Source organism: Phoxinus phoxinus, assembly GCF_949152265.1.
Source record: "Phoxinus phoxinus genome assembly, chromosome: 1".
NCBI lineage: Eukaryota > Metazoa > Chordata > Actinopteri > Cypriniformes > Leuciscidae > Phoxinus > Phoxinus phoxinus.
Genome location: NC_136876.1, coordinates 31,692,481 through 31,720,066, shown reverse-complemented (window position 1 = coordinate 31,720,066; position 27,586 = coordinate 31,692,481). Strand labels below are relative to the sequence as shown.

At 37.6% G+C, this 27,586-nt stretch overlaps 2 protein-coding genes across 4 annotated transcripts in view; one reads left to right on the top strand and one right to left on the bottom strand.

Moving 5' to 3' along the window:
* cntnap1 (contactin associated protein 1) overlaps positions 1–3,075 on the top strand; it is a 147,545-nt gene extending 144,470 nt beyond the window's left edge. For both annotated transcript variants that reach the window (XM_079611307.1, XM_079611308.1), the window contains exons 22-24: positions 369–599; positions 1,007–1,051; positions 2,226–3,075. In XM_079611307.1, the coding sequence (XP_079467433.1) occupies positions 369–599; positions 1,007–1,051; positions 2,226–2,425 (476 nt within the window). In that variant the 3' untranslated portion in view covers positions 2,426–3,075. The remainder of the gene's footprint in view (positions 1–368; positions 600–1,006; positions 1,052–2,225) is intronic.
* Positions 3,076–6,878: 3,803 nt separating this feature from the next.
* On the bottom strand, positions 6,879–25,510 carry ezh1 (enhancer of zeste 1 polycomb repressive complex 2 subunit). Of its 2 annotated transcripts, XM_079611325.1 has the most exons (20): positions 25,197–25,510; positions 23,635–23,782; positions 20,873–20,992; positions 19,099–19,221; positions 18,566–18,683; positions 17,778–17,984; positions 16,656–16,758; positions 14,240–14,403; positions 13,833–13,924; positions 13,574–13,727; positions 12,303–12,484; positions 11,595–11,686; positions 11,461–11,489; positions 10,721–10,846; positions 10,252–10,430; positions 8,966–9,061; positions 8,783–8,864; positions 8,622–8,702; positions 8,448–8,532; positions 6,879–8,365 (listed from the first exon to the last, which is right to left on the bottom strand). In XM_079611325.1, exons 2-20 carry the CDS (start codon positions 23,767–23,769, stop codon positions 8,308–8,310), a joined length of 2,226 nt encoding a protein of 741 aa, XP_079467451.1. In that variant the 5' UTR covers positions 23,770–23,782; positions 25,197–25,510; the 3' UTR covers positions 6,879–8,307. The 2 variants fall into 2 exon arrangements, with proteins under 2 accessions (XP_079467451.1, XP_079467452.1); XM_079611326.1 differs by lacking the exon at positions 23,635–23,782 and having other exon boundaries at positions 25,197–25,392.
* Positions 25,511–27,586: the final 2,076 nt, after the last annotated feature.

The window sequence follows — 27,586 nt, the reverse complement described above, 5'->3', positions numbered from 1 at the left end:
CTTTTGGTCCTGTAGCTGTTCGAAAACAAAAGTGCGATTTAGCTGCTCCATGGCTTTCTAACAACTAACCTATACCACACCATACACGTGTCAAAGCCAGAGCAACTTTTCTCTATTTACTGTTTACAACTGTATTGTCAAAGCACTATATAAATAAAGGTGACTTGACTTTACGGATATGATGAGATAAACACTTATAGTAAGCTTACCAAAGTGAATTAGTCTAAGACAAAGGATTGATCATGTATTGACTTTTTTATATTTTGTTATAAAGTTACATTGTGTACCTTTAACTGGTTGCATGTGAATGAAAAGTTTAATTTACTAGATGAACAGTGCATTGATTTGTTTTCTGCTCTTCTTCGTAGAGGTGGGAGGTGTAGACTACGAAATTCAGAGGCACAACAGTCCAGGTTTTACGGGCTGTATATCAGGGGTCCGCTATAATATCTTTGCCCCACTGAAGGCCTACTTCCGACCCAATGTAACCAATCCACCTGTAACGACTCAAGGCTATGTGGTGGAGTCTAACTGTGGGGCGTTTCCCCCCGTCTTAGGATATGTTCCTTGGGAGGATGACCCCTGGTTCACTGGCCTGTGTAAGACTACATATTCTGTCATTCACATGAATCCCTAACATACACTATTCATGTTTGTGGTCAGTAAGATCATTTTTTAAAAGTAATTAATACTTTGATTCAGCTAGGATGCATTAAACTGCTGAAAATTCACAGGAATACATTACATTTTAAAATATATTCAAATAGAAAACAGTTATTTTAAATTCTATTAATATTTCATAATATTACTGTATTTTGATCAAATAAATGTTGCCTTTGTGAGCATAAGAGATTTATTTAAAAAACATCAAAACAATCTTACAGACCCCAAACTTTTGGAAGGTAGTGTAAGTAAATAAAAGTAGTTGCATTTCTTCTCTTACAGTATGTTATGGTGATTGGATGTTGTTTTTAACCCTCGAGTAATGTGTTTCTCTTTTTTTTAGTCTTCTATTACATTCATGATGATGTCACCCCACCTTGGATGACATGTAAGTTTACAGTCACACTTGGTTTATTATCGTTTTAAATAACAATTAGCGCTATTTCCCGAACACCTCTTATACTGTACCTGTCACATTTCCACAATCCTGTCAATAAAAGTGACGATTAAACTATTTCTGTTAAATGTAAGTACAATTCTATATTCTGTTTTCCTTGTTTTGTTTTCTTTTTGTCTTTTATTCCATTTCATCCAGAACTGCAAATGATGCTGATCTTCTCTGTTTGGGACGCTAAAACCTATTTTTAAAATCCTCTTAATTTGCAGAACACAGGATTAGGGAACATTCATGGGAATATAAGCTTCTGCATAAAGCCGAGCTTCTGCAAATGACAGAAACTTGGTATCATTAGTGATAAAACGATAATATAGCTTACTGTATATGGAATAAATTAAGGTGTAATAAGCATCAGATCTTTACAAATGACCATATTCTGGACAATGCTATATATGTTACTGTTACTTTAGTATGAGTTACATTAATTTTTTTGTTGTAGATGTTACAGAACCTCTTTTATAATACTTACAAGATCATTTTGAGATTAAAGACCCATCAGAACAATGCAACAAGACCAATTTATAAATTGAACACTTCAATTTTCATAAAGAGTTTTATCAGTCACCCTTTGTTGCTTAACTCAAATCCTCTTCTTCTCTAACTGTCTGATTGTCATCTTTTTTCCAGTATAAACAAGACTTGTTTTTCCCACACACACACACACACACACTTAATCCTCTTTGCCAGCGGGTGCAGATCTTTCCCGAAAAATAGAAATAGAACAAAAATAGAAGAATCTTCATGCAGTTCTTTTCCATAATAACAACCATGTCAAAGTGACTAGAACAATAAAAAATAAAATAAAAAAGTAATACATATGAATTGAGTTGCATTCAAATTCTTTCATTTGTGTTCCACAGAAAAGCATATATATATAATCTTAATTTTTGGGTGAACTATCCCTTTAAAGCTTGTGAGTACATGTGGGCTTCTCTCCTGTGAATTCTGCAATATGATACAAATTATGTTTAATCCATCATTTGCAGACAGCTCAGCTGGCACCATAGTATTAAGCTTAATGCTAACGACTGCTCTCTCTGTGTGTGTGTGTGTGTGTGTGTGTGTGTGTGTGTGTGTGTGTGTGTGTGTGTGTGCTTCTCCACAGTAATCGTGACCGTGTCTCTGATGTTGCTCTTCCTGATCCTGTACGGCCTCTACATTTACCTGTACAGGTATAAAGGCAGTTACCACACGAATGAACCGAAGCAGCTCGAGTCGCCCAGCTCCGCTCAGCCCCTCACTGATACCCTGCGCAAGGATAGAAAGAACATGCCGGAAATACAGGAGGAAAGTCCCAATGAATAACACACAACTACAGACTGAGGGATGTCTGGAAGAAAAAAGAGAAGTACTGTTGATTGTAAGGGGGGTAAAATGGTGGAGACTGAGGAATGAGTTGCAAATGTGATTTTTTTTTTTTTTATGTATCTTTCGCCTTTATGGTAATGTTACTGTATATTTATTTGTCTGTCCCATTATTTTTACAGTGTAATCTGATATTTGGTGCTTTTGGCAGGGTTCAAAATAAGCAGGCTAGAGTCAATTTACCATCTGATCAATGAGCTTTGGCAGTGCAGGCCGACTGAAGTGCCTCAGCAACATTACAGGAAACTTTCAAAGACTGATCCAGGGTTCCCACAGTTACAGAGACTTGGAAATATCAGGGAATTGTGATTTCCAGGCCTATAAAAACGTATTGGAAATGAATACAATCATGTAAATTTGTGTTGAAAATTAACATTCTTTATAATTATGCCCATCTCAGCAGTATTTCATTGGTTTTAAATTCACTTTTTTGCATGCAATCTCGATAATATATATTTTTTTTAAATGCATATTTAAAAAAATCAAGAATGACTGAAAAAAACTTTCTGTATACCCAATGTAAATCTGTATAGTTATGCCGATTTCACAGATTAATTTGTTAGAAATTCACTTTTTGTGAGTGCGATATCAAAAAAAAAAAAACTCAACTGGCTGGAAATGTCATGAAAAAAAATCTTCAGAGGTTGTGGAAATTTCTGTAGTCATTATTGTGTCCATTTCAAAAATATTTTATTGGTTGAAATTTCACTTAATGATTTAAAATTAAATAATACAACTAAAATAAATTATATAAAAAAAATCTGTATTATAATATCATAAATGACTGGAAAATTTGAAAATGCATTCGTCTACTGATGTGGGAGCCCTGTATATTCTAAATCTTTTTGGCTCATTTTTGTGTCCTGGCAAAAGTAGTGTAGATTTAAGTGTTTCATAGTCATGCTGTTGTGTTACTGAGAGAATCTGCACAAAATGCACAACAACCTTCAGAGTACAAAGTTTTGAAGATGTAGATATGTTTACACATATCTGTTTTATCATCACTGAAACTACTTTAACATATAGAATGGAGGAATATGTTCAGATATAGCTATATATGTTATACTACTGCCTAAATTCGGTTGCAGCGCTTATAAGAGATGGAGAGTCAAATGGCATTGAATGGCTTCAGCTTCTTTAGAGCACAATGACTTTAATGTGCTGAACAATAATCTGTCTGGGGAAATATTGTTTCTGTGGCATATCAAAAACTGCAGAAAAGTGTTTTTGTGATAGTAGCCATGTTGCATATTGCTTGCGAACAACATTGAGGTATAACATTCATAAAGATTTTTTGTAAAATTGGATCCTTGAAAGGTTTACAAAGAAAAGTTTCTTGACTGAAGGACAATGAGCGATGGATGGCTAGCCATCTTTCCAAGCGTCAGACATGAACATGGTGTGTTGTACTGTATGTCTCAGAGTTGGTAACACTGATCATGATGGCATTGGATAGAGAGCTACGTGTTCTTCTCACTGCTGCTACAGCAACACACACCAGCCTTTTAAAAGCCATTCTATAGGCATTTTGACACTGAACTTCAAAATTACCTTTATATTTTATAAACCCGATGCAGGCAGGAATAAGTTTTCAGCGATCAGAGATTGTTTAAGCGGTTTTCCTCCTTGTGTCCTCTGTCTGTTAAAGAGAATTCTTCCTGTGGGCCAAAGCAAACTGCTATAGATTTTATAGTAGTGTACCACGATTTCATATTCTGTTCAGTCTACATAATATTCATGATTAAAAAAAGTGTTTTAGACCAGTGATTCCCAACCAGGAAAAAAGAAAGAAAAAAAAACCCTATTGGAATTAACATATTTTTTTCCTAGTTTATTTTTCAAGGAAAGAAAACATTTTGTAATGCGTGCAAGTTTTATATTTATGTGGTTGGTTTTGCATTCATAATACTTTTATTTTCTATCAACTTTTTTTTCTTCAGTAAAAATGGTAATGGGGTACTTTAGCCTTATTGATGGGCCTATCAGGTACACAAGACGAAAGTTTGGGAACTGTTTTTGACAGACAGCACTTATAGTGTGGCTGAATGTGTTTACTTGTAGTTGTGGAGTCTACAATCTATAGGGCCTATATATTGATCTGAAAAAAAGAAAAAAGTAAACAGACTGTTCCTGTTTTAGCTTTGGATCAATAATGGAGTGACAGAAACATTTAGGAACAGCATTAACATGTTATGGTGGATGTTCTAATATCATAAATCGCAGTCTGGTTAAGGAAGGTCAAAACGAGACCATCTAGATTTTGGACAGAAATAGCCATAAAGCAGCTGATATGTTTGCACAGGGTCATGATCGAAATACAGAGAAGTTCAGCACAAGTCTGGTTATTGTGCTCGAGAGGCTTTCACACATCCCAGACTGAAGTCCGTGGATGGAAGACCCCCATGTATAAAGTCATGGTTTATTATAAATTCATACATGCATTTGCTGTAGGACACCATTATTGCTGCTGCTGCTGCTTAGCTGTTTTGATGGTGATCTTACCAGAGCTTAGATCACTTTCATCGTCTTTCAGGATGTAAAATTAGCTATTAAAACAAAAAAAAGAGCAAATAAGGTAGAACACATATATATTATCTTTAGAAGCTATGCATTTTGCATGACTACTGCACTTTTCATCGAAACGCAATAAGAAAAAGAAGAATCCGCTGCTTCCAGTGCCAGGCACATGTTCTTTAGTCTGTTTCTTTAACAGAGCCATAAGAGCTTTTATCAAAGAGATTGCTCAATATTCACCCACAGATTATGCTGTTAATGTATATGTATAAATAAAGTGTACTTCTCTTTTTATCATTCTAATTTGTATAAAAAGGCAGGCAAGTGAGACTATTTTGAATGGATGAGTGTTGAATAAGTTCAGCTTTAACCTCATGACCTCTGCCAGGTTTCTAAACCTCCTCTTTTGTCTCTTCTGTTAATCTTTTTTCTTTATGTATCCCTTATTCTTTTACTACTTCCCTTCTATCATCCTTTAAACCAGTGGAATATAGACTTTCAATTCATTTTTACTTCGAAAAGAGTCTTGAATGAAGAATGAAATGCTATTAAATTGCACAGGGATGAACACCTAAGTCTCCTCATATTTGACATTTCTTTAAAAAATAAATAATTACACCAGATTGGTATTTTTCAAATGAATGTTTATGTGATACGAGAAGACAGCAGCCGGTGTAAATGGCTGGTATTCAGCACTAGTTTGTGTGATGTATGTTTGTGTACATGAGGTCTCTGTCAATGCTTTAACCAGCTGCAGCTAAAATGAATGTTTCCTCTTTGACATACATTTAACTGGATGTTTGAAGAAAACCACATCAGTGATCAGCATGTGGAGGTCTGTTTGTTTCACTTGGAGAAATGTATTAATAGATTCGTGACATTCTCCTTAGGGATCCATTTTACATGTAATACATTTTTCATTTCACTTAATCACTGTGAAATGTTTTCTTTCTCATCTTTTCCAAATGCACATACTGTACATATACATGCACTCCTGTTTGATCAAATCGGAAATTATGCATTTGTTGATATTTGTACTTGTCGTAAACAGTATATATACCATTTACTTTTCAGTACATTACCATTCAAAAGTTTAGGGTCAGCAAGATTTTGTTTTCAAGGATCCATTAAATTGATCTAAAGTGACAGTAAAGACATTTATATTGTTTCAAAAGATTTTGAACTTTCTATTCATAAAAAAAAAGTGCATCACGAAGCAGCACAATAGTTTTGAACATTGATAATAATAATGTTTCTTGATCTCTTTCTTGATTTCTGACAGATCATGTGACACTGAAGAGTCAAAATTCAGCTTTGTAATCACATTAATAAATTACATTTTAAAATATCTTACAATGCAAGTTAATTTTAATGTAATATTTCACATTACTACAGAATGCAGTCTTTGTGAGAATAAGAGACTGAAAGAATCTCAAAGACCCTGAACTTTTGATCGATAGAGAAAATGGCATCTGCTGACGGTAAATGAATACTTCTGATAGTATTTCCTTTCTAGGATTCATGCTACCTTCGACTTTAGAGCTACTAACACAAATGTTGCAGATTCATTCTTAAGTTGAGGTGATCGCAATCATCTTTTATTACCACTGTGCCCATGAGGTTGATTCAGGGTAATTATAGGTCCTGTGAATGTGAAACATCTGCCGAAATAATCCCTGTGATAACGCCCAAGGCAAAAGATCAACTAGCTTCATGAGATCAGACAAAAACATTATAATGCTATCCCTCAAAGTCTTACAAGGAGGTGATTTCAGCTTTGTGGTCGGGTGTGACAAGGTGTTCATTTTGAGTTTTCTTCATTCTTTAGTTCTGGGTTTGATTGTCACCCTAATTGTAAATGACTGTAGAAACAACACATCCCAAATGACACTTTAATAAAAAGTCTGAAGGAAACGGACTCTTTCTATAATGAATAATTTAAGACAGACGCAGACATAATTCATGTCTTGAGTTAAACGTGTCAAACACAACATCACTACATTTTCTACATGTGTATCTGCTTTTAAACACATCTGTAAATTCAATTGCACTCGACTTTTTCAGAAAGCTCTTTTCTGTGTTTTGGGATAAATATAAAGCACAAAATAGTTCAGATAAAAATGCAACTAAATTGACAAGACACTAGGAATTATTTTCTCAGCAAATTGTCCATATTTCCATCTAGTGGACATGTGAAGTGCCGTTACAATCTAGGGCATATTAAACAAATATGGTCATTTGGTTTAGCTCTTTATTTTACATAAAATGGTACAATGAAACCAAAACCCGAACCCTTGTTAGGCCTATTTTGTACACTCACTCTTAAAAAAGCCTGCTAAACAATATCCTTTAGCTCACAGTTCACATTCAGTCTGTCGGTTTATACGGTTACTTGTTTTGTTTATTTCTACACAACATTAACAATATTTAACCTCATACAGTTTAAGCAGAAATGAAGATTAACTGCCTTAGTGCTATGTTAGTTAGAATAGTAATCTGACAACATGAGCCAGCTTTGTGCAATACAGCAAGCAGCTGATAGATAGATAGATAGATAGATAGATAGATAGATAGATAGATAGATAGATAGATAGATAGATAGATAGATAGATATGGACTGCAAGAGCAATGCACATTACAGTAACAGGCTAACATCAAATGACATCAGGTTGCAGACAAGTTTACTGAAGTTTGTTCTAGAAAGAGAAGATACTGAACTGACTGACTATAAGTGCAAATGTAACAATGAAATATTGCTTGATGTTTTGTACTACTGAATATTTTGACCAGAAACAACAACGACGGCTAGGTGTGATGCATTCAGTTTTCAGTTAGTATACATTGAGCATATAGACGTTATAGCTATTTCAAAAGCCATTTACAGTGCCTTTTGAATGGAGAGATTGAATGTATAACAAAACAAAAAACTTCCAAGACAATTGTCTGAACTGGCATTCTTCCTTCCATGACAGAAAATTATGCCATCTATCAATATCCTGTGGTATTGGCGATATAGTGCAAATGTGGAGGAGTGGATTTGTCAATTTGAGGACGCCTTTTAGTTTCTTCAATATCATAACAAACATCATCACAAAAAAGTAAACAAAAACGCTTGTTCAGACAATTCAGTTAAACCACAGGTTTGCAGATGGTGACATCATCCTCTAAATGCATCATCAGATCGATGTGATGTCGTTCCAAAATCATGCCCCATGGGAATTCTTAAATCTCACCCTCAGTGAAGTGCAAAGCATTGTGGGTAGGCAAAAATTTTACCATCTAAATGCGGACACGCTCAAGATGCAGATCTATGCGTCGGTTTCCCTCTCAATGCCCACATACTTCAATGCATCCGCTTGACTGTACCTAAGAAACAGGAAAAATAAAATCACGTCACAAAATCATCAATCTCATTAGAATGCATATATGAGTGTTTAACAAAACCTACCTGTAATCAAAAAAGAGCTCTTCTCCTTGTTGTATGGAGCGCTTGGCAAAGATTCCGATGCGGTGATCACCGTTAACCATGACAACTGCAATATTAACCAGTGTCAGACATGCTTAAAAGCTTCAACTCAGTGTTGTCTTTGCACATTGATAATGATTTGATGAAATAAAGTACCTTTTGCGTAACAGTTGGGGTTGACCGAGTGGTTGGCGAATCGTATTTTATTCCCCTTCCGAGTGGCATCCACTACAAAGTCTGGAATAAAATGAAAACACTTGTGAAAACCAATTTATAATATAATATAATTTATATAACATAATGAATCTAGCCAGTACCATTGTTCAAGTTGAACAGAAAGCTGGACATGTACTTGTCATAGATTCTGCCCCTCCGGTCTGCTTCATCCTGGGAAATAAGCTACACACACACACACACACACACACACAATGCATTAATCAGATGACTACCGTAAGAATGTAACAGAAGAATCACAGAATCGAATGCTTATTTCCACAGACCTCTCCACAGTACTCTGAGATTAACTCGTTCTTCTGGACTGGCTCTTTGATAAATGTACCCCACCCTGCAACATCAGATGGGGCCAGGAGCAGGTGCTGGCAAACAGGACATGAACAACATTCACATGCCTAAAGCATCTTCTTTATCTGTTATTTCCCTTTGATTATCAGCATGTACCATACTGGATGAAAACTACATAGATAGCAGTGCTGGACGAAGTTCACAAATCAAGTACTTCGAGTAATAAAAGTATAGATACCCTATTAAACCCTTTCGCACGTACGATCACACCCGTGTGATCAGTCTTGGCTGGTCCCTGGAGCGTACGATCACACCGGTGTGATTAGAACGGTCAGCGCATCACGTGATCAACTGCTAAATTCAAATGTGCTTTCGCGCGTTGGCTGGCGCTGAGCCAGAGACGGACGTGCTCGCTCACGCTTGTCATATATCACAACTATTCAGTGTTTTCAACCACATAATGTTTATTTTAGGTTTCAGGCATTTAAAATCACATAAGTACTAGCAAACCAATGAATTTGAGTTTGTAAAATACACACAGATGTCTATGGAAGCGCCAATAATAATCCTTTCCATCATAATAAGACGACATGTTTTATTCATATCAGATACACAATGTGTAAGTAGCTTTACATTTTACCCTATTCTTCTCCCAGTTAACCTGCCACTTACTTTCATGTATTTCGTGAGAAGTGGAGGAATTGACGTGTTGTAAATCCAGCACAAACTAACATGGCGCCGCCCATCGCGCATACAGCTCAACTAAAGCGATCGTTATAAAAGTGTTTAAACAACCAAACACATCCACATGCACATATTTGACAATCGGAATATCTGTGTTTCATGCTATATCTAACATATTTTTGAATATTTTGAATAAAAAAGAGAAAATTGCATAAAAGCAGATCATCATTCATTCAGCGCTGTGTTGTGTTTGCGCTGTGTCACGTGACAAGCAATGACGTGTCACCATGGAAACGATAAAGTGACAGGTTCTAAATAACGGTCGCCTTGAAAAACTCACGCTGGGGGGTCAGTTAGAATATTTTAAACTTACGTGTGAAAGGGTTAAAATAGTACTGATTGTAAGTAAAAAGTACTGATTGATGGACCAGCACGTATATATATTTTTAGCCAGCACTAGTCAGAAGTCAGCACTAATAAGAAAGAGTAGTGCATACATTTGTTACTGTCCACCACAGACAGATAGACAGACAAACGTGTTGATTATTTACAAGGTCACTGAAAAGTGGTTCATTCATACCTTCTTGAGTCCTCTCTGGATGCTGCAGTTCTTGCAGGAGACCTGTTTGCTGTCCCAGTGGTCTGCGGCCCCACAGGTCATGCAGAGGTCAGGGTCACACTCCCGCACCGCCAGGTAACACGGACACTGCTTGGTGTTACATTGAGTCTTGCAGCGACAGCCAGGAAACCGATTCTGACCTAGAACCAAAAAACAGGGCAAAACTGGGTCAGAGTGACCTGTGAATGTTTGAGATGTAACTAAAATAAAATAAATAAATGTTCAAAATGACATAATTTGAGCAAAGGTCAAAATGGTATGGTGACTTTTTAAAGAAAGTGTTTCATTTATTCACTGCAATGCATCACTAGTGGTCTGATGTTGTTTTGTTGTCGCCCCCTAGTGGTGTGCAGGTATTAAGGAGCTCATAAATCATGTCTACACTTCATGTATTTGCATGTGTGTGCATGTTCATTTGTGTTGAACTCACACTCTCGATTGCACTGGCAGAATTTCTCACAAAAGTTTTGTGTCACCACACATGGACAGGTGCTATCACACGGGTGCTTAGGGTGGTCACATGGCTGATAATTGTACACTTGATTGGATGAGTTGTCTGCACAACAAACAGGAAGAAAAAGAAGAGTAATAACCAAGGTTCCCATGCAATTTGAACAGAGACATTTCATTATGTTTTCAGTCATTTGTGATTGCTGCATAGAGAAAAACACACATTTCTAACATTAACAGAGATAAATAAATGCTGTAAATTGTTGTTCATTGTTGTTTCATACTAACATACAACTTACTGTTAAAAAAGTAACATATTGTAAAACGTTATTGCAATTTTGTATATTCAATAAGTATATGTAGTATAATTTTATATTTTAGAACTGAATTATATTGACTACAGATAATAGGCCTTTTGCCATTTTTTAACAAAATGTTAAGAATTATGCATACAAAATATATAAAATGTTATATAAAGTACTGAAACATTTAGAATATGTTAAGTGTTGTATAAGCTTACAATGTAAAGCACATAAACAAAGCAGACCATTCATTTAATAATTGCAATAATTTGTCTAACTACTAATCGCCAGCCATAATAATGTCATAATCGCCCCAACTATAAAAGTCTCCATGACTTTTCCTTCTGTTTGTCCATTCCTGAACCTGCCAAGCCATTGAAACCACGTCTCAGTCTGGTGTTTCAGTTGAGAGTCTTACCTTTCTTCAGCTGTATCTTTGCCCATAATCTATAAAGAAAACAAAAAACGGAAACGCTGTTGAACTCTAGTGTTCGTATTTTGTATATTACTACAGCATGAATCTGATTGGCGGAGGGTGTGTTAACATCTTGCCTGTGCTTTCGTTTTTTCTTCTGAGGTGTGATTCCACCATCCTCCAGTGGAACACGGAGAATCAGCATCTCTTTCACTGCAAACTCGTAGACCTGTACAAACACACAGACATAAGCACAGACAGAGCATTGCAACATGTACATTCCCACACACACACCGCAACACTTAATGGGCGTTAGTCAGTACTTTGAAACCCAACTGAGACGTAACCACTCATTATCATGTTGATCTTTCACACACACACACACACACACACAAACACACACACACACACACACACACACACACACACACACACGCACGCACGCACACACACACACACACACACACACACACACGCGCACGCACACACACACGCACAAACACACGCGCACACACACATACACACACACACACACAAAACAAGGCTCTTCTAGAAAAAGATTTGGACCATTCCCAAAATGAAAGAAAAACCCATGATTTGAGGTAATCACATTTCCAGTTAGCCAAACCACATGTCTTTCTGGGAAAAACTCACAGGCACACATGCACACAGTCCTACATTTAAACAGTCTTTGCTTTTGAGTAAATTCAGTAGAACCTTCTGCACTTTCAATATAATTGCATTCACTTTAAATCTGCAGTAATGTACTCCTTTACAAAGGTACATTATCAAACAAGCAAAAGTCCCATATTTGACCACCTGTTCTTTGTCATTTTTGAACATACCTCTCTACACGTCTTGGTGCCAATCAGTCGTGCAATAGAGCAGAAGTTGTTGAAATATGTGCCGTGCAGGACTCTAAACAGAGACTCCTCTGCTCCGCCCCACTGAGCAGGCGGCTTGGACTCCTCGGCTCCTTCCTCTCCTGTTCTCAGTTTGGTGGGACTGGGACACTGAGAGTTACTCTCTGACACACGAACAATCACACAGGTAAATGTGAGTCTACCAGTGTGTTGAATGAACATGTGAGTCTACCGGTCTACCAGTGTGTTGAATGAATCTTTAAGAATCAGAGCTGAATAGAAAAGTTAGGTGTCTCTTTTTTTTAAGATACTAATACTTGTATTCAGCTAGGATGCATTAGATTATGTACAATTAAATATGCATTGCAGCAAAACTAACTGATACTGGTAAATAAATAAAACATCTTAATATCAGCTGATAACCAGAATGGTAATTTTGCTCCTTTTATCACCAAACATGCAAAAATTATAAAAACTGCCTTAGTAATAAGCAGGTAATAATAATAATGTTCTTGTGTTCCAATGGTTCCTATGGAAGGGCGAAAAACTCCATGTAATTTTCTCCTCCAACTTCAAAATCGTCCGATATCTTTGTTTTAATTTATTTATTTTAGTTTTCCGTGACCTTTCCAACATGATGATGTAATCGTCAATACGTGGCGCATCTCAGAAATGGTACAAGAAGGGCATTTGTGGTTAAAAAGTATACATATATATATTTTTTTTAGAAACTGACCAATCATTTCGCTAGATAAGACCCTTATTTCTCGACTTGGATCGTGTAGAGACTTCGAAGCGGCATTGAGACGGACATTTGAAACTTCTTTGAACATTGTAATATTTGGTTGCCATTGAAGTCCATTCTGTGTAGAAAAATCCTGGAATGTTTTCCTCAAAAACCTTAATTTCTTTTCGACTGAAGAAAGAAAAACATGGATATCTTGGATGACATCGGGGTGAGTAAATTATTAGCAAAACATTTTTTTAAAGTGAACTAATCCTTTAACTCTCAATTCTGAGAAAAAAAGTCAGAATTGTGACATAAGTTGCAATAACCTTTTTTCTTTTTTATTCTGTGGCGGAAACAAGCTTCCATTTACAACTCACCTCAATGGGACAAGAGTTCTATTTTTATTATGGCAATTCTATTTTTAGCAATGGAAAGTTTGCCTGTGTGTTATTTTGGTCTTTATTAACCCTTTATCCACTGTGACTGTACATTAAGGTGTGGAAATGCACATTGGTGTGTGTACCTGAGGAACTGGTGGTATCGTGGTCACTCTCTCCTTTTCCCTCCTCATCGGAGACTGTGGGGCCACATGAACTTGAGGGGCGGGGCTGTCGGCGTCGACGGCGGGGCCTTTGAGACCTCCGTATGTTTAGATCAGCAAACTCTTTTGCCCCTTTCTGTGACCAAAGAAGGGTGAAAGATAAAAGATTATTAATAAATAAACAGGTTCTAATTCAATTATAAATTGACAGTAAAGTCATGAAATCATTAGAAAACTGTACCTGCAGCAGGAAGCAGTCCAGTCCACAGGGCTCTGTCTCCATTCGGATCTCTTTATTCTTCCTCTTGTATACATTAGGAGATGCATGGAAAGCTGAGCACAAACAACATGAACGTTTCATTTACGTCCATTCTGAGAGATTCGATCACAAGCGGTCAGCACTAAATACAGTGGTAAACAAGGTCCAAAGCCCCATTTGGAGGCAGTCAAAAACATGTGTGACTACATCACATTTGTAGTATAAATCTTGGCTGACCGCTTGTGATCAGATCATTTGAGACTATCTTTAATGGCTGTTTTTAACAGCTCAACAGTATGTTTGATTCACTGATCAAGACTGTACAATATGATATAAAACATCAAAATAATTTGCATTGCAGACTAGAGAAGAGCATTAGAATGTCTTACGGTGCAAGAAGCAGTCGTATTTAAAGCAGCGGCGACAGAAAAGTGTATGAAAAGAGTGCAGACTTTGCTCTCTCTGAACAGATTTGGCAAAGGAGCCGTCCATGCTGGGTGTGCAGAGAGGAGGCAACTGCACAGGGCTGGACGGCTCCAGGAGATCCTTATACCTGCAAGAGAGAGAGAAAAATACAGTTACATTATTACTTGCAATAGCAGCAAAACAAAATTGCAAATCTAAAACTGCACGAACGCGTGATATTCAGAGCATCAGGACGTCATGAGCTGTATATGAAAACATGGGGTCCCTTTTTCACCCTGACTGAGAATGTATCATGAAATGAGAAATGCTAATCTACATTTAGACTGTTCAAAAGTTTAGGGTCTCATGTTCACCAAGGCTGCATTTATTTGATTTGGAAAAAAAGAAAAAAAAACTGTAAATAATATTGTAAAATATTATTACAACTTGAGATAACCGTTTTCTATTTGAATATATTTTAAAATTTAATGTATTAAAGGTAGGGTAGGTCAGAATTGTCTAAATAAACTTTTATTGAAATTTGTTTAAACTGTCTTTATATACCAATACATGATTAAAATGCAAGTACTCTGAAATAGAGAGTATAAAAAACTGAGTGACTATAGTGTATTTAATCTTCAATAAACACAGCTCATTAATTCCATTCAGTCCCACCTAAAAACGGGTGCGCGAGTGCGCGCACGTGGGCATAGCCAGTAATAGCGGCGGAAGTCATGGCGACGGAGAGTGACAGTCGCGCAAGCCAATCACTTGTTTCGTCCCGGTAGGAATTAATGAGCTGTGTTTTTTGAAGATTAAATACACTATAGTCACTCAATTTTTATACTCTCTTTTTCAAAGTACTTACATTTTAATTATGTATTGGTATATAAAGACAGTTTAAGCCAATTTGAAAAAAAGTTCTTTAGACAATTCTTACCTACACAACCTTTAATGTAATTGAATTTTCAGCATCATTACTCAAAAAAACTTTATTATTATTATCATCAATGTTGAAAACAGTTGAGCTGCTTAATATTATTATGGAAATCATGATTCGTATTTTAAGGATTATTTGATGAATAGCAAGTTCAAACGAACAGCATTTATTTTAAGTATAAATCTGTATCATTATAAATGTCTTTACTGTCACTTTTGATCATTTTAATTATCATTGATCATTTGTGAATAAAAGTATTCATGAAATAAAGACTTACTGACCCCTAATCTTTGAATGGTGTATGTGGGAGAACAGTGCATTATATGAGGATTTGGAGTTTGTGAATAATTTTGTCCTAGTTTCTTTATTTTTATGGTGTCAAAGATCAGTAGATTCTTTTAGCATTAGTTCACCCAAAAAATTAAAGGTAACACTTTACTTAAAGCCTACTTACTGACCCTTGTGTTGTTCAAAATACATTGCTAACATTACTACGAACTGTCATTTTGTGTGTCAATTATATTTTGTATGTATTCAATGTATTTTTTGTTCCAAGAAAAAAATTCAATAAACTTTGGGGTGAATAAAATGATGACAGAATATTCTGTTTTGGATGACCTGTCCCTAAGTTTAAAGTACTGAATTAGTTTTACAATAACAAAACAGGGCATTAAATACAACTCTCACCCACAGATTTCCCCCAGCCAGCGGAAAGAAATAAAATGAGCACAGCTGGTGGAATGAACAATGATGACATGAAACAGTTGGATGATAATGCAGACTGTGACGGGTTTTTGTTTCCACTGCTGCTGCGAGGGCTGCACAGCCAGCTGACAGCAGAGCCAGAGGAGCTTCCCATGAACCTTCATTTACCACGGCTTTAAATTGGCATGACATATTCTTTCCTACTCAAGTGAAGAATGTGTATGCATGTTAGGTTTGCCATCATGCTTGTATAAGCTTGTAACACACTGCATTGTTCACATTGTGTGCAACTTTGAGATTAAATCAAAATAAGTTAAACTGAAATGAATTGGATTTGACTGGACTGAACTGAACATCCATCTAAAACAAGCTCACCCGTTTGTCCAAATAATGGAAGACAGGAGAGTGTTCAGAATCAGAAAAGAAAGAAACATTTGAAAATGTGATTTTAAAATACACAGTTCACATTTATATATACTAAAGTTTCACTATTAAAGAGATCAGATCGGCGCACACGCTCTACGTTGCACATTTGGGAAAGGCAGGTTTGAATCCGACCTGCTTCACATTCGAATCTCTTTCCTTTCTAAAAGGGAAGTCTACACACACACACACACACACACACACACACACACACACACACACACACACACACACACACACACACACACACACACACACACACACACACACACACACACACACATACACACACACACACACAAAGAGTTCAGATGTTCAATAGCGTGGCCTACTTGTTCTTCAGCTCCTCCGTGGTGCCTTTGTATGGAAACGTGGACGCAATAGCTGTGAAAATCTTGTCGTGAGGAATCTTCTTATTGGTGGACAACTCTCTTCCTGGTGAGGGAAAAGCATGAGTAGTAAGATCAGCATTGTCTGGAATTTGACTTACAGTATAAAGTAAAAGCAGCCTAGTGTTTACAGTGCTAAGCTTTGGCATGGGGTACTTTCCATAAGATCATCTCTCAATGCAAATCAAACCAGCTATTAGGCTAACTGAAATAAAACCATGCCAATCTCCAGGTATGGTGAAGGATATGTGATGATGTGGGGCTATTTTAATTCGAAAGGCCAAGGGAACTTTATCAGGATGCATAGTATCCTGGATCCATGAAATAACTGGCCTTTAAAAATAAAAATCTGCCTGCCTCTATGGGAATTTAACATAGGGGTGTCCTGGCTTATGCACCCTGTATTTTAAGGAAGAACATTTATTTATTTACGATACATTATTCATTCACAAAGAAAATTGGTGTCCTTAAAGGTTGGAGTTTTCCCAATTTTTTTTATTAAGGCATTAAGATCAATTTCCAAAAGATGATTTTTTTATTCCTCTTTTTAGTCACACTTTGTGTGTGTGTGTGTGTGTGTGTGTGTGTGTGTGTGTGTGTGTGTGTGTGTGTGTGTTTCCTCTGTTGTGGCGCAAGGGTCAGTGTGTACTGTAACGGGATTCTGGCCTAAAACAAACTGAGTGAACAAACAGTGCTCTTAGTGGGAATAGCGGCGACACTCAGAACAAACAATTGCACGCAGACACAGACACACTGATGGGCAACACATGTGCATTGAAGTCTATTTGTTGTTCAACCAGTGAAATTCAACTGCAAATGGTATTAAAAGCCCTAATTCTATGGTAATTTGACACAACATGTGGCCATTAAACTTATTAATTTATTTATTGGTTTAAAGATCTTATTATTTGTACAAAATACCAAAAACACAATACCATTACACAATTCAGGTTATTAGTCAGTAAACTCAACTTCCCTTTAAAAATGAATACAATTAAATGCAATAATTGAAACAAAAAACTAATAGCTTTATCCAATTTTTTTTTCTGTTCAAAACCAACTCACCTTCAGCAGTGCTCCTCTTTGTCTCGAAGAAGCCCTCTGTTGACTCCTCTGGTCCTTCTGCAGCACTTTCCTGCATGCCTTTCTCCTCCTCCTCCTCATTCTCTGCTCTCTCTGTGGGCTCTTCCTCCTCTTCTTCCTCTGGGTCTGAGTATTGGCTCAATGCCTCCACCAGCTCCTTAAAGATCTCATCGTTTATGAATCCTCCCCCTGTTATCAAGGTACAAGATACTTATGTACACCCCACTACCGTTCTAACATTCACAAACATATGATAAATTGATATCACAACAGGAACAGCATTACATTACTAACTGAAAAGTTTAGGTTACTATTGAAAAACTGCTGTTCTTTTGAACTTTTTATTCATCAAAGAATCCTGAAAAAATGTTACGCAGCACAACTGTTTTCAAAATTCATAATAAGAAATATTACACTGATTTCTGAATGATCATGTGATGCTTATTGACTAGCTGAAAATTTAGCTTTGATTCACAGGAATAAACTGTATTTTAATCGAAAACAGTTCATTTAAATTGTAATAATATTTCACAATATGACCAAAAAATGCAGCCCAAACTTTTGACGGTAGTATATGTTAGGATTAAGTGGTTGAATAACATGTGGTAATAACGGTCAAATAATTTTATAGCCATTTTTATTGAAACTTATTAACTTTCTTTACTCTTGTGTCTTAAAAACGTTCAGGTCTTTCTAGAAGAGATTCGGTCCAGTTCTAGTGACGCCTGTGGTAATGGGTGTAAATACGTACAGTATTTTGTGATGCTCACCTCTATCACCATGCACCCCGTCATAATTGTCAATAAGCTCTTCCAGGAAAGCCTCATCCTGTTCCAACACCTCGTCTCCCATGTAGGGGATATTATGCAGAAACGTCTCATCTTCCACCTCAGAGACAGAAAGAGGGGGGAAAGATGTTAGGAAGAAGGCCGTGGTTTTTCACTGCATTAGTGAGTTTTTGAAATGAGAGAGAAATGCACGATATTGTAAATGTGTATTGCGAGTGGGTGTTTTTGTATATGCCTATATTTGTGCCTGTGAGCAAGTGTAGGCGTTTAAAGACGCACATCCTCCTCTACCTGAGAGATGATTTGAAAAACACATGTTTAGGGCTGTCGGAACATGTGAATGCGCTGCTGCAGGGTGACCTACTTTCAAAATGACCAGTGCCATAAAATTATGCTTTTCTCTCTCCTTCTTTTTAAGACGCAGGCTGCTAATGGTGATCATGATTGAGTGCTTTTAATGTGTTAGTGTGTGTGTGTGTGTGTGTGTGTGTGTGTTTATTGTCCACATCCAGTACCATGAAGTTCTGCTGCAAAGGGGACCAGGAGTACATGAATGGTATCCCAGCAACAGTTGTCAAGGGACGCATGGCAACTGCCTGGTTCGGAAAGGACGGAAAGCCAAACTCTACCATGCACAACTGTGATTGGAAAAGAAAAGGAACACAGGAAAACAGATGATAAGTGTCACACAAAACTATTAGAGAGCTGTTATATACTGTACAGTACTGTTATATATATTAATTAGCCAAAGTAATTTGAAAATTTTCATTTTATATTAGTTGAATTTGAATTTTTCTCAGATTACGTGGATCACTGAATAAAAATAAATAATGATCTACTATTAAAGGACATTTTCACCCAAAAATTTAAATTCTGTAATAATTTACCATCATGCTAACGCAAACCAAAATTACTTTCTTATCAGGAAAACAAAAGAAGAAATGTTCAATAATTAAATTTGTCACTCCTTTCCATGTATTTTACTGTATTTAAGGACTGAGGTTTTCAAAAAGGATGTACAAACTTAATAAAAGTAGTCTACTCTTTTCGATGCATGCACTGTAATCCAAGTCTGAATTTTCTGAAGCCATATTATAGTTGTAAATCTTTTGAATCAAGTTGAACTGATGAGGCTGATTGTGGCAAAATCATTTCAATCATGAGTGAATTATTTAACCAGCATTTATTGGCATGGGGCATAGAATGTACATATGCTTGATTTTGGTGGACAAAATCTGCTACGCTGCTGAGCAAATTGAAGAAACCCCCATAGCAGATCTCTACAGGTGGCACTGGGGGGGAGGAGGGGTAAACAGAAGTTTTCAGAATCGTGCAGCAGGGAGATCGCAGGCTAGGGTATGAAATATATGCGGTTACGTGGATTAGGAAGTAGGCCTGGTTGGCTAATGCCACTGCGCTAGTCCGCTACTTAAATATGTATTTAAATCAGTTTTGTGTACTAGATCAATTGATTAATTGAAATGAAAATATTCACAATTCATAAATTATTATCCCTTTAAAATATTACACCAAATCACTGATACAAACTACTAGATAAAAGAATCAAACTGGGTACACCTAGAGGATATACATTTACAATTGTGATTTGTGATCATAATCCACTAATAAAAAAATATTTGGTTTGGTGTATCTAAAGAACTTCAAGTATGGTATTGTTTTGCAGAGCTGTTGCATGCAGGATCCAGCTGTGCTGGTATGTGGAGCAGTCTCTCTGTTTTCCGCAGAGAACTAAGCTTTGCTGTGCCTGCCGGCTGCTTTTATTGTGGATATCACAGGAGTTTTAGATATTGAGCGTTCACTTGGCAAACATACAAATATGCAAATTTGAAAATCCCTGTGTGAATCTGTGAAAAGAAAATCCCACTTTGCTGCATTTTTACTGGTCTACTGGTTGTATTTGCCCAGACTAATTAATTAGAGGTTAACTGTGCCACAGTCAGTCCATTAATAACATCATTAATTAAGTTGATCTAAACACTTGTCAGGTAGGACATGATAAAGTGGGTACTGCAGGAAATAAGAAGACAAACTGTGGCACCTGATCTTGAGTCATTACTGGCATTTTGTTTGAATAAATTAGGTTTGGAAAATGGCAAGACAAAGCTGACTATGTATTGATTCAGCTCATAAATCAGCTAGAGGGGACAGTCTTGTGCTTAATTAGCAGCAGGTTCAATTCACAGTAAAGCGATCTAGTGTCATAGAGCAGATGCAGGATGACTGACAGCGGTTAGTGGTAGTCAAGGTCCCCGGCTGTGTCATTCTTGCCTTTTTGTTGGGCAGAGAGGTTGTGGACAGAGGAATGGACTGGATTCGGAGCTTGGACCATTCCTCGTTCAGCAGCTCAGTTCTTCCTTCAATCTTAAGGCGATTCGACTGGAATAGAGACTGAGAAAAACACACACACACACACAAAGACTTAGCCAAATAGTTATAAAGACTGAATTATATGCATTGGAAGTTAAATTACGAAATTAGAATGGCGTAGAAAAGTATTGAGAAAAATCAAGTTTGTGGTACCGGTATGTAAGATTTTTTTTTACGATTTTTAGTTTTTGAAAGTAGTCTCTAATGCTCATCAAAGCTGCATTTATTAAATCAAAAATACATTAAAAACAGTAACATTATTACAATATAAAATAACTGTTTTCTATTTGAATATATATCTTAAAATGTAATTTATTCCTGTGATGGCAAAGCTGAAGTGTCACATGATCCTTTAGTATTATTTCCAATAGTGAAAACATCTGTGTTACGGTGTATGTAGGCAGGAAGACGAAGACACCGAAGAATAAGGTTCCAACTCAAAAGTTAACTTTTCATATAATCCCCAAAAGGTAACATCAGAACAGGTAGTAGCAGGTAACACAAACACACACGCACACACACACACACACACACACACACACACACACACACAAACTACATCATGAGGACTCTCCATAGGCATAATGGTTTTTACAGTACAAACTGTATATTCTATCCCCTTACACTGCCCTATCCCTAAACCTACCCATCACAGGAAACATTCTGCATTTTGACATTTTTAATAAAACATTGTTTTTTAAGCTGTTTGAATTACGAGGACTCATGAAATGTCCTCATTAACCACGTTTAAGTTGTAATACCAGTGTAATACGCATGTCATTATACAAATTTGTGTCCTCATAAATCACATAAACAAGCACACACACACACACACACACTAACGGTGACCGGACAAGGAGTGCAGGTGAAGGAACAACTTTAGTAAACTCAAACGAGGATAATTAATCAAACACAGCTGACGCATTTGAACTAATAATGACGGTAACCAAGGAGACGGATGAGTGGCGGGAATCTGAACAAGGAAGACACGTGACATGAAAATGAAAACTAAACTAAACTTAACTAAACTAAACTGAATGGTGACAGAACGCCCCCTCGCCCACACCCCGTAACAGAACGGGGGGGGGGGTCCAGAGGAGGAGGGCGAGGGTGTTGCGAAGGGCTGGTGATAGCAGGACTAACAGGCAAAAGGCTGGTGATGGCAGGACAATGAGACCCAGATGGTACAGGTGGAGGAAGTTTGATGGCGCAGACCCAGAGTTCTACATAGCGACAGTCCACGGCAGAGACGAAGGCGGGAGGAGCCAAAATGTGGTAGCTGTGGCTGTAGATTTCTGGGAGTTGTGGCTGTCAACGACCAACGAAGACGAGTGCCCTGGATCCGAAGGTGCAGATGTAGGGCCGCTGGAGGAGCTGAGCGACATCGCTGGTGCTAGAGACTCAGGCAATGTCACGGCGACGAGCATCATAGGTTGAGCCATGGTGCCCGGGGACTGAGGTGATGCTGATGGGAGGAAGGAGCCCGCTGCATCCGTAGGGGAGAAGCGACGGGGGCAATGAATGGCCCGTATGTCCGTGGAGTAAGTGGGGCGACAACTGACCAAGGGGGAGCCGGTGGGACAAGGGAACTTGGTGGAGTCACTAGGCCGAGGGCCCCTAGTGGAGCCGAAGGTGGAAGGAGCCAGGACGAAGCCGACAAGTGGACAGACTAAGATAGAGCGAAAGGATTTCCGAGGCCGGATGTCCCGGTAGGGCATCTCCAGAGATGGCACAGGGCTGCAAGCTTCTAGCAGTGACAGGGCTGGAGGACTTCACTTTCTAGGTGATGGTGAACTCTGTCCTCTTGGCCTCAGGATCTGGCTCACACATCACAGCAGGTGGTCCCTCAACGTTTGCGGGGGGCTCTCGCGCATTCTCCGTGGTCTTCAGGTTTTGTCGTTGAGTGGTTAGATGACTGCAAGACGAAAAAACGAGCAGAAAAAGAAAGAAAGCCTGCGCTCTCCTGAGCCACCTCGAGGAACTTAGCGTTTCAATCCATGTTTGGTCCGGTCATCTGTTACGGTGTATGTAGGCAGGAAGAAGCAGACACTGAAGAATGAGGTTTCAACACAAAGTTTACTTTTCAAATAATCCCCAACAGGTAGGTGCAGGTGAAGGAACAACTTAAGTAGTAAACTCAAACGAGGATAATTAATCAAACAAATCAAATTATGAGCCCAATTGGCCCATAGGTGGCGCTAGAGCAACCCAAAGTACTAAATTGGTCATAACTTTTTATGAACTAATAAGGACGGTAATGTGAGTGGCGGTAATCTGAGTGGCGGTAATCCGAACAAAGACACGTGACAAATTAAAACAAACTGAATTGGATTGGAGACAATCTGTATATTTCTTGAAAGCTGGGATACATTTTTTTCAGAATCTTTGATGAATATAATGTTGTTTTTCTTAAGGAATTTATTGAAATAGAAATCTTTTGTAACATTATAGATGTCTTTACTGTCACATTTTATCTATTTAATGCATCTATGCTGAATTAAAGTATTAATTTCTTAAAAAAAAATTTTGAACAGTAGTGTATAAAATTTTTTGTGAGAAGTGAGTAAAGAAAAATAAAGAATAAAATATAGTGTGAGTGTGGTCTGACAGAGTAAAAGTAAGAAGATAACAAAACAAAACAAAAACTGCAAAAGGCCTTCTACCTTGACCTCCTCAGCTTTGTGGAAGCGTTTCAACTGTCTTAATCTCATGTACTCAGACTTGACTCTCTTCTTCCATTCCAGCAGACTGCGGGGAGGTTTTGCAGTGCAGGACCGGGGACCTGACACCTCCTCCATCGCAGGAGCAATGCTTATGTAATACAAAAACATATAGTTTAGCTCACATTCAGAAAACACTGAAATAAAGCTGAAAAACCCCCCTGAATGTTTAAGGATTTTATAAAATGTACAACAAATACAAGTTAGGATGTAAAATAAAATATTTCAAATTCATCACTGTCCAAAATTTCTGTCCAAAATGTATAATACATTACACAATGTGTGTGTGTGTGTGTGTGTGTATGCGTGTGTGTGTGTGTGTGTGTGTGTGTGTGTGTGTGTGTGTGTGTGTGTGTGTGTGTGTGTGTGTGTGTGTGTGTGTGTGTGTGCATGCGTGCGTGCGTGTGCATGCGTGCGTGTGTTATATTTATATATATATGGTCACTTATTAATAGTTAGTAAGGTAATTGTTACATTTAGGTATTGGGTAGGATTAAGGGATGTAGAATATGTTCATGCAGAATATGGCATTAATATGTGCTTTTTAAGTATTAATAAACAGCTAATATTAATATGCCCTATTATAAGTACTAATGAAGAGCCAATATGCTAGTAATATTTATGCAAATAAGCAACCAGTTAATAGTAATAATTGGACCCTGAACTAAAGTGTTACCAGAAATTTCAGTGTAAAAAAATATATTTGTATACACATATAATAATTGTGCATAAAATGTATTAATATTTATTTTAATGATTATATGTCTTCATGTGAAACATATTCTCTGGGATGTGATAAACAGCACCTTCCAGAAGGGTTCCCGTCAGAAGTGACTCATTCTCCTTCACAGACACACACACTCAAGGGACCTATAAATCGCATGACTCAAACTTTATCATTCAGTAGTGACTCGACAATAGGACTCACTCACTGCCCCCTGCAGTTCACAAAACACAACTAGCATTCCGCATTCACACAATTTAAAGGTCTCCCATTCAGATTAGTACTTAAGATTAACGAAACTCGATAATCATTTAATGGAAATGGCAAGAACGCGTTGGCTGTCAGAGAGCGAAACTGGTTATGCAAACAGCATCCGAGAGTGACACTGCACTGAAAAACACGCGCTCCTCGCGCGTACACACTGGAAGTGGGCGTGTCTCTCTCGCGAGCTCATATCACCACGGTGCGGATAAGTGCGTAGTACACTTTTCACCATTTCTTAACCTTCAAATACTGTTTTCTCGAACTTTCGAGAAACTAAAATGAAATATGAAAGGTTTGAAAATGAATAGCGTAAGGCTACAAGGGCCACGAACGAAAGCGTTCATAATGAAGAACGCTATAAGCGTCAACAACGCCACACGTTGAAAATATTTGCACGAGACGCTGTGAAGCAAACGATACACGCTGAGACGATTTAATCATGTCGTGCACACGTGCTCTGTCTCTCTCGCACATGCTGGATAACGATACTGAATATCGCTGTCGCATTTTGAAATACCTTAAGAGTCCCTGGCTTCTCCTTCCTTTAAATCCTCACGAATCAGCTCCAGCTTCAAGTGCGCAGCAAATAACTCTGCGTACCCAAAAACGTCCTATAGTGAAAAACGGTGTCCTGGCTACCGACCCACTGCAGTCGGTGCCAGAATGTTTGTGTTGACGAGCGCAGGGGATGTGAGGATTCCTCGGTCGTCCGTGAGCATGTCGAGATTGTAGTTGTACAGTTAAGAGCTGCGCACTTGGTTGGCACGGTCAAAGCACAGGGTGACGTCTTTATTATGAACATACTCCAGCTCTCTTTGGCTGGACCACAGGCTGCGAGTGCACTGTGGAGGAAAATAATAATGCAATTATTTTCTGAATAATTAAAAGACTAAATACAAACATGCATGAGCTCTGACATTTAATTGTCAGAATTTAAAATGATAATTAACAGAATGATTTATATGTTTATATAATAATAATAATAATAATTAGTAGTAGTATTAGTAGTAGTAGTCCCTAAAAAAGTGCTTTATTACAATACACTTTTTTTTTTTTAAGTATTTTAAATAGAGTGCTGGTGACAAAAAAAACAACGTCTGCCATATTAAACCATTTAAGTAAGTAATGTGATTTATAGCAATACCTAATCATATGTAGACGTGATATGTGCACGTGGATGTTAATATATGCAGAGACAGAAGTCTCCGCGCAAAGGGGCTTGGCTTGAGGATCCAATGCTTGTTGTTTTGGCACGGTTCCTTTGAGATCCGCAGCATAGCATGTACTGTTTTTCCTTCAGAAAGCGAGCGAGGGCAGCGGGTATGGCAAGCCGCATTGCATTAAAGGCATCAAATTATATTAATAATGCCCTTTTACCCAATATGTGAAAATAAGTATTGATGTCCCCAGAGTGTGTATGTGAAGTTTTAGCTCAAAATACCCCCGAGATATTTTTATATAGCATGTTAAAATTGTCACTTTTTGAGGGTGAGCAAAAACACACCGTTTTTGTGTCTGTCCCTTTAAAGTAACACTAAGTAGTTTTTCAACCTTCATAATATATTTCCAAGACCCTTGTGATGGTACATCGACTTAAAATAAGTTAAATGACACCTCTGCAATAGCCTGACATGGTCTGTATCGCTTTTACTGGCATTATGTAACTTCGGGTTTCGGGTCGGAACCCGTGCACAAAAAGAACTACAAAATTCGAGTGCTCTACGGCATACGTCACTTCCCCCACCACTTCCTCAAATTCGGACGCTTATGTAAGCGTAAATCATGCATCATACTCTACCTTGTCTGTGGCCATTGTTGATTCCAAAGCCGGTGCTGGAGATCAACAGCGAGCGTGCGTGTGCGACAGTAGGCTGCGGTAGGCTAAATTATTTACGACAGCGCTAATGGACAATTCCGCTTCCAACCAGTAGGGGGCGACCGCAGAGGAAAAGTTACTTGGTGTTACTTTAAAAGCAAACGAGCTGCTGGGGGGGCTACAACAGTTTGTGTCCTTTTACCTCACACAGACATGCACTGAAAATGTCAAAAACTTTCAGCCTTTTATGTGGAGTCAGACAATGACAGAGAGACTCAATAAATAGTGATAACATGTAGAATGCAACAGGACAATTCTGAATGGTTAGTTGATGAATTTTGGTAGCTTAAGTGTAGTTATCTTCTAGTCATTGATTAGCATATTTTGTCATGATAATCTATAAATCGCGTTCCCGGGGGCGGGTTTATGTACATTTTAGGGTTGGTGATGTCACTAACCCGGGAGGAATGTCGTGTAGTCCCTATACCAACCGTTTGTTGTAGTCCTTAAAAGGCCATTTCTGTAAAAGCAAATAATCCTTTGCTTTGAACTTTGAGTTTCGTACCTTTAAAGGGATAGTTCACCCAAAAATTAAAATTCTGTCTTCATTCACTCACCTTCAAGTTGTTCCAAACCTGTATGAGTTTCTTTCTTCTGCTGAAAACCAATGAAGATATTTTGAAGAATCAAGACGGTTGATGTGCCCTATTGACGTATAGGCTATTTTTTTTCATACTGGGAGTCAGGGTACATCAATTGAGGTTACTGACATTCTTTAAAATATCTTCTTTTTGAACTTTCCCTAATACTCCTGGCTCTACTCGTTGTAATTTAGGTAAAATTCCAAAGACAGATATCTATTCTGCAATTTTGACTTGTCGTAATTGGAATTAAGATATCTACAACATGATTCTGACAAGGCCTATACATTTGAGATATCGACAATGCTATTCTGATTATAGTCATATTCTCCCATTGACTTCCATTGGAAACTATTTTCTGAAATGAGTTTTAACTAGTAGAAATTGTAATTAAAGATAATAGTTTTTTTTTTACTAGGAATAATTCTAATTTAGAGATATCTCATTTAT

Excerpts from the sequence above, each read along its gene's own strand:
- ezh1 (XM_079611325.1), bottom strand. The coding sequence starts at position 23,769 with ATGGAGGAGGTGTCAGGTCCCCGGTCCTGCACTGCAAAACCTCCCCGC. Across the intron at positions 18,684-19,098 it reads CTTTGCAGCAGAACTTCATG|GTGGAAGATGAGACGTTTCT; the intron begins GTACTGGATGTG and ends TCTGTCTCTGAG. Across the intron at positions 8,703-8,782 it reads TCTGTTCAACTTGAACAATG|ACTTTGTAGTGGATGCCACT; the intron begins GTACTGGCTAGA and ends ATTTTATTCCAG.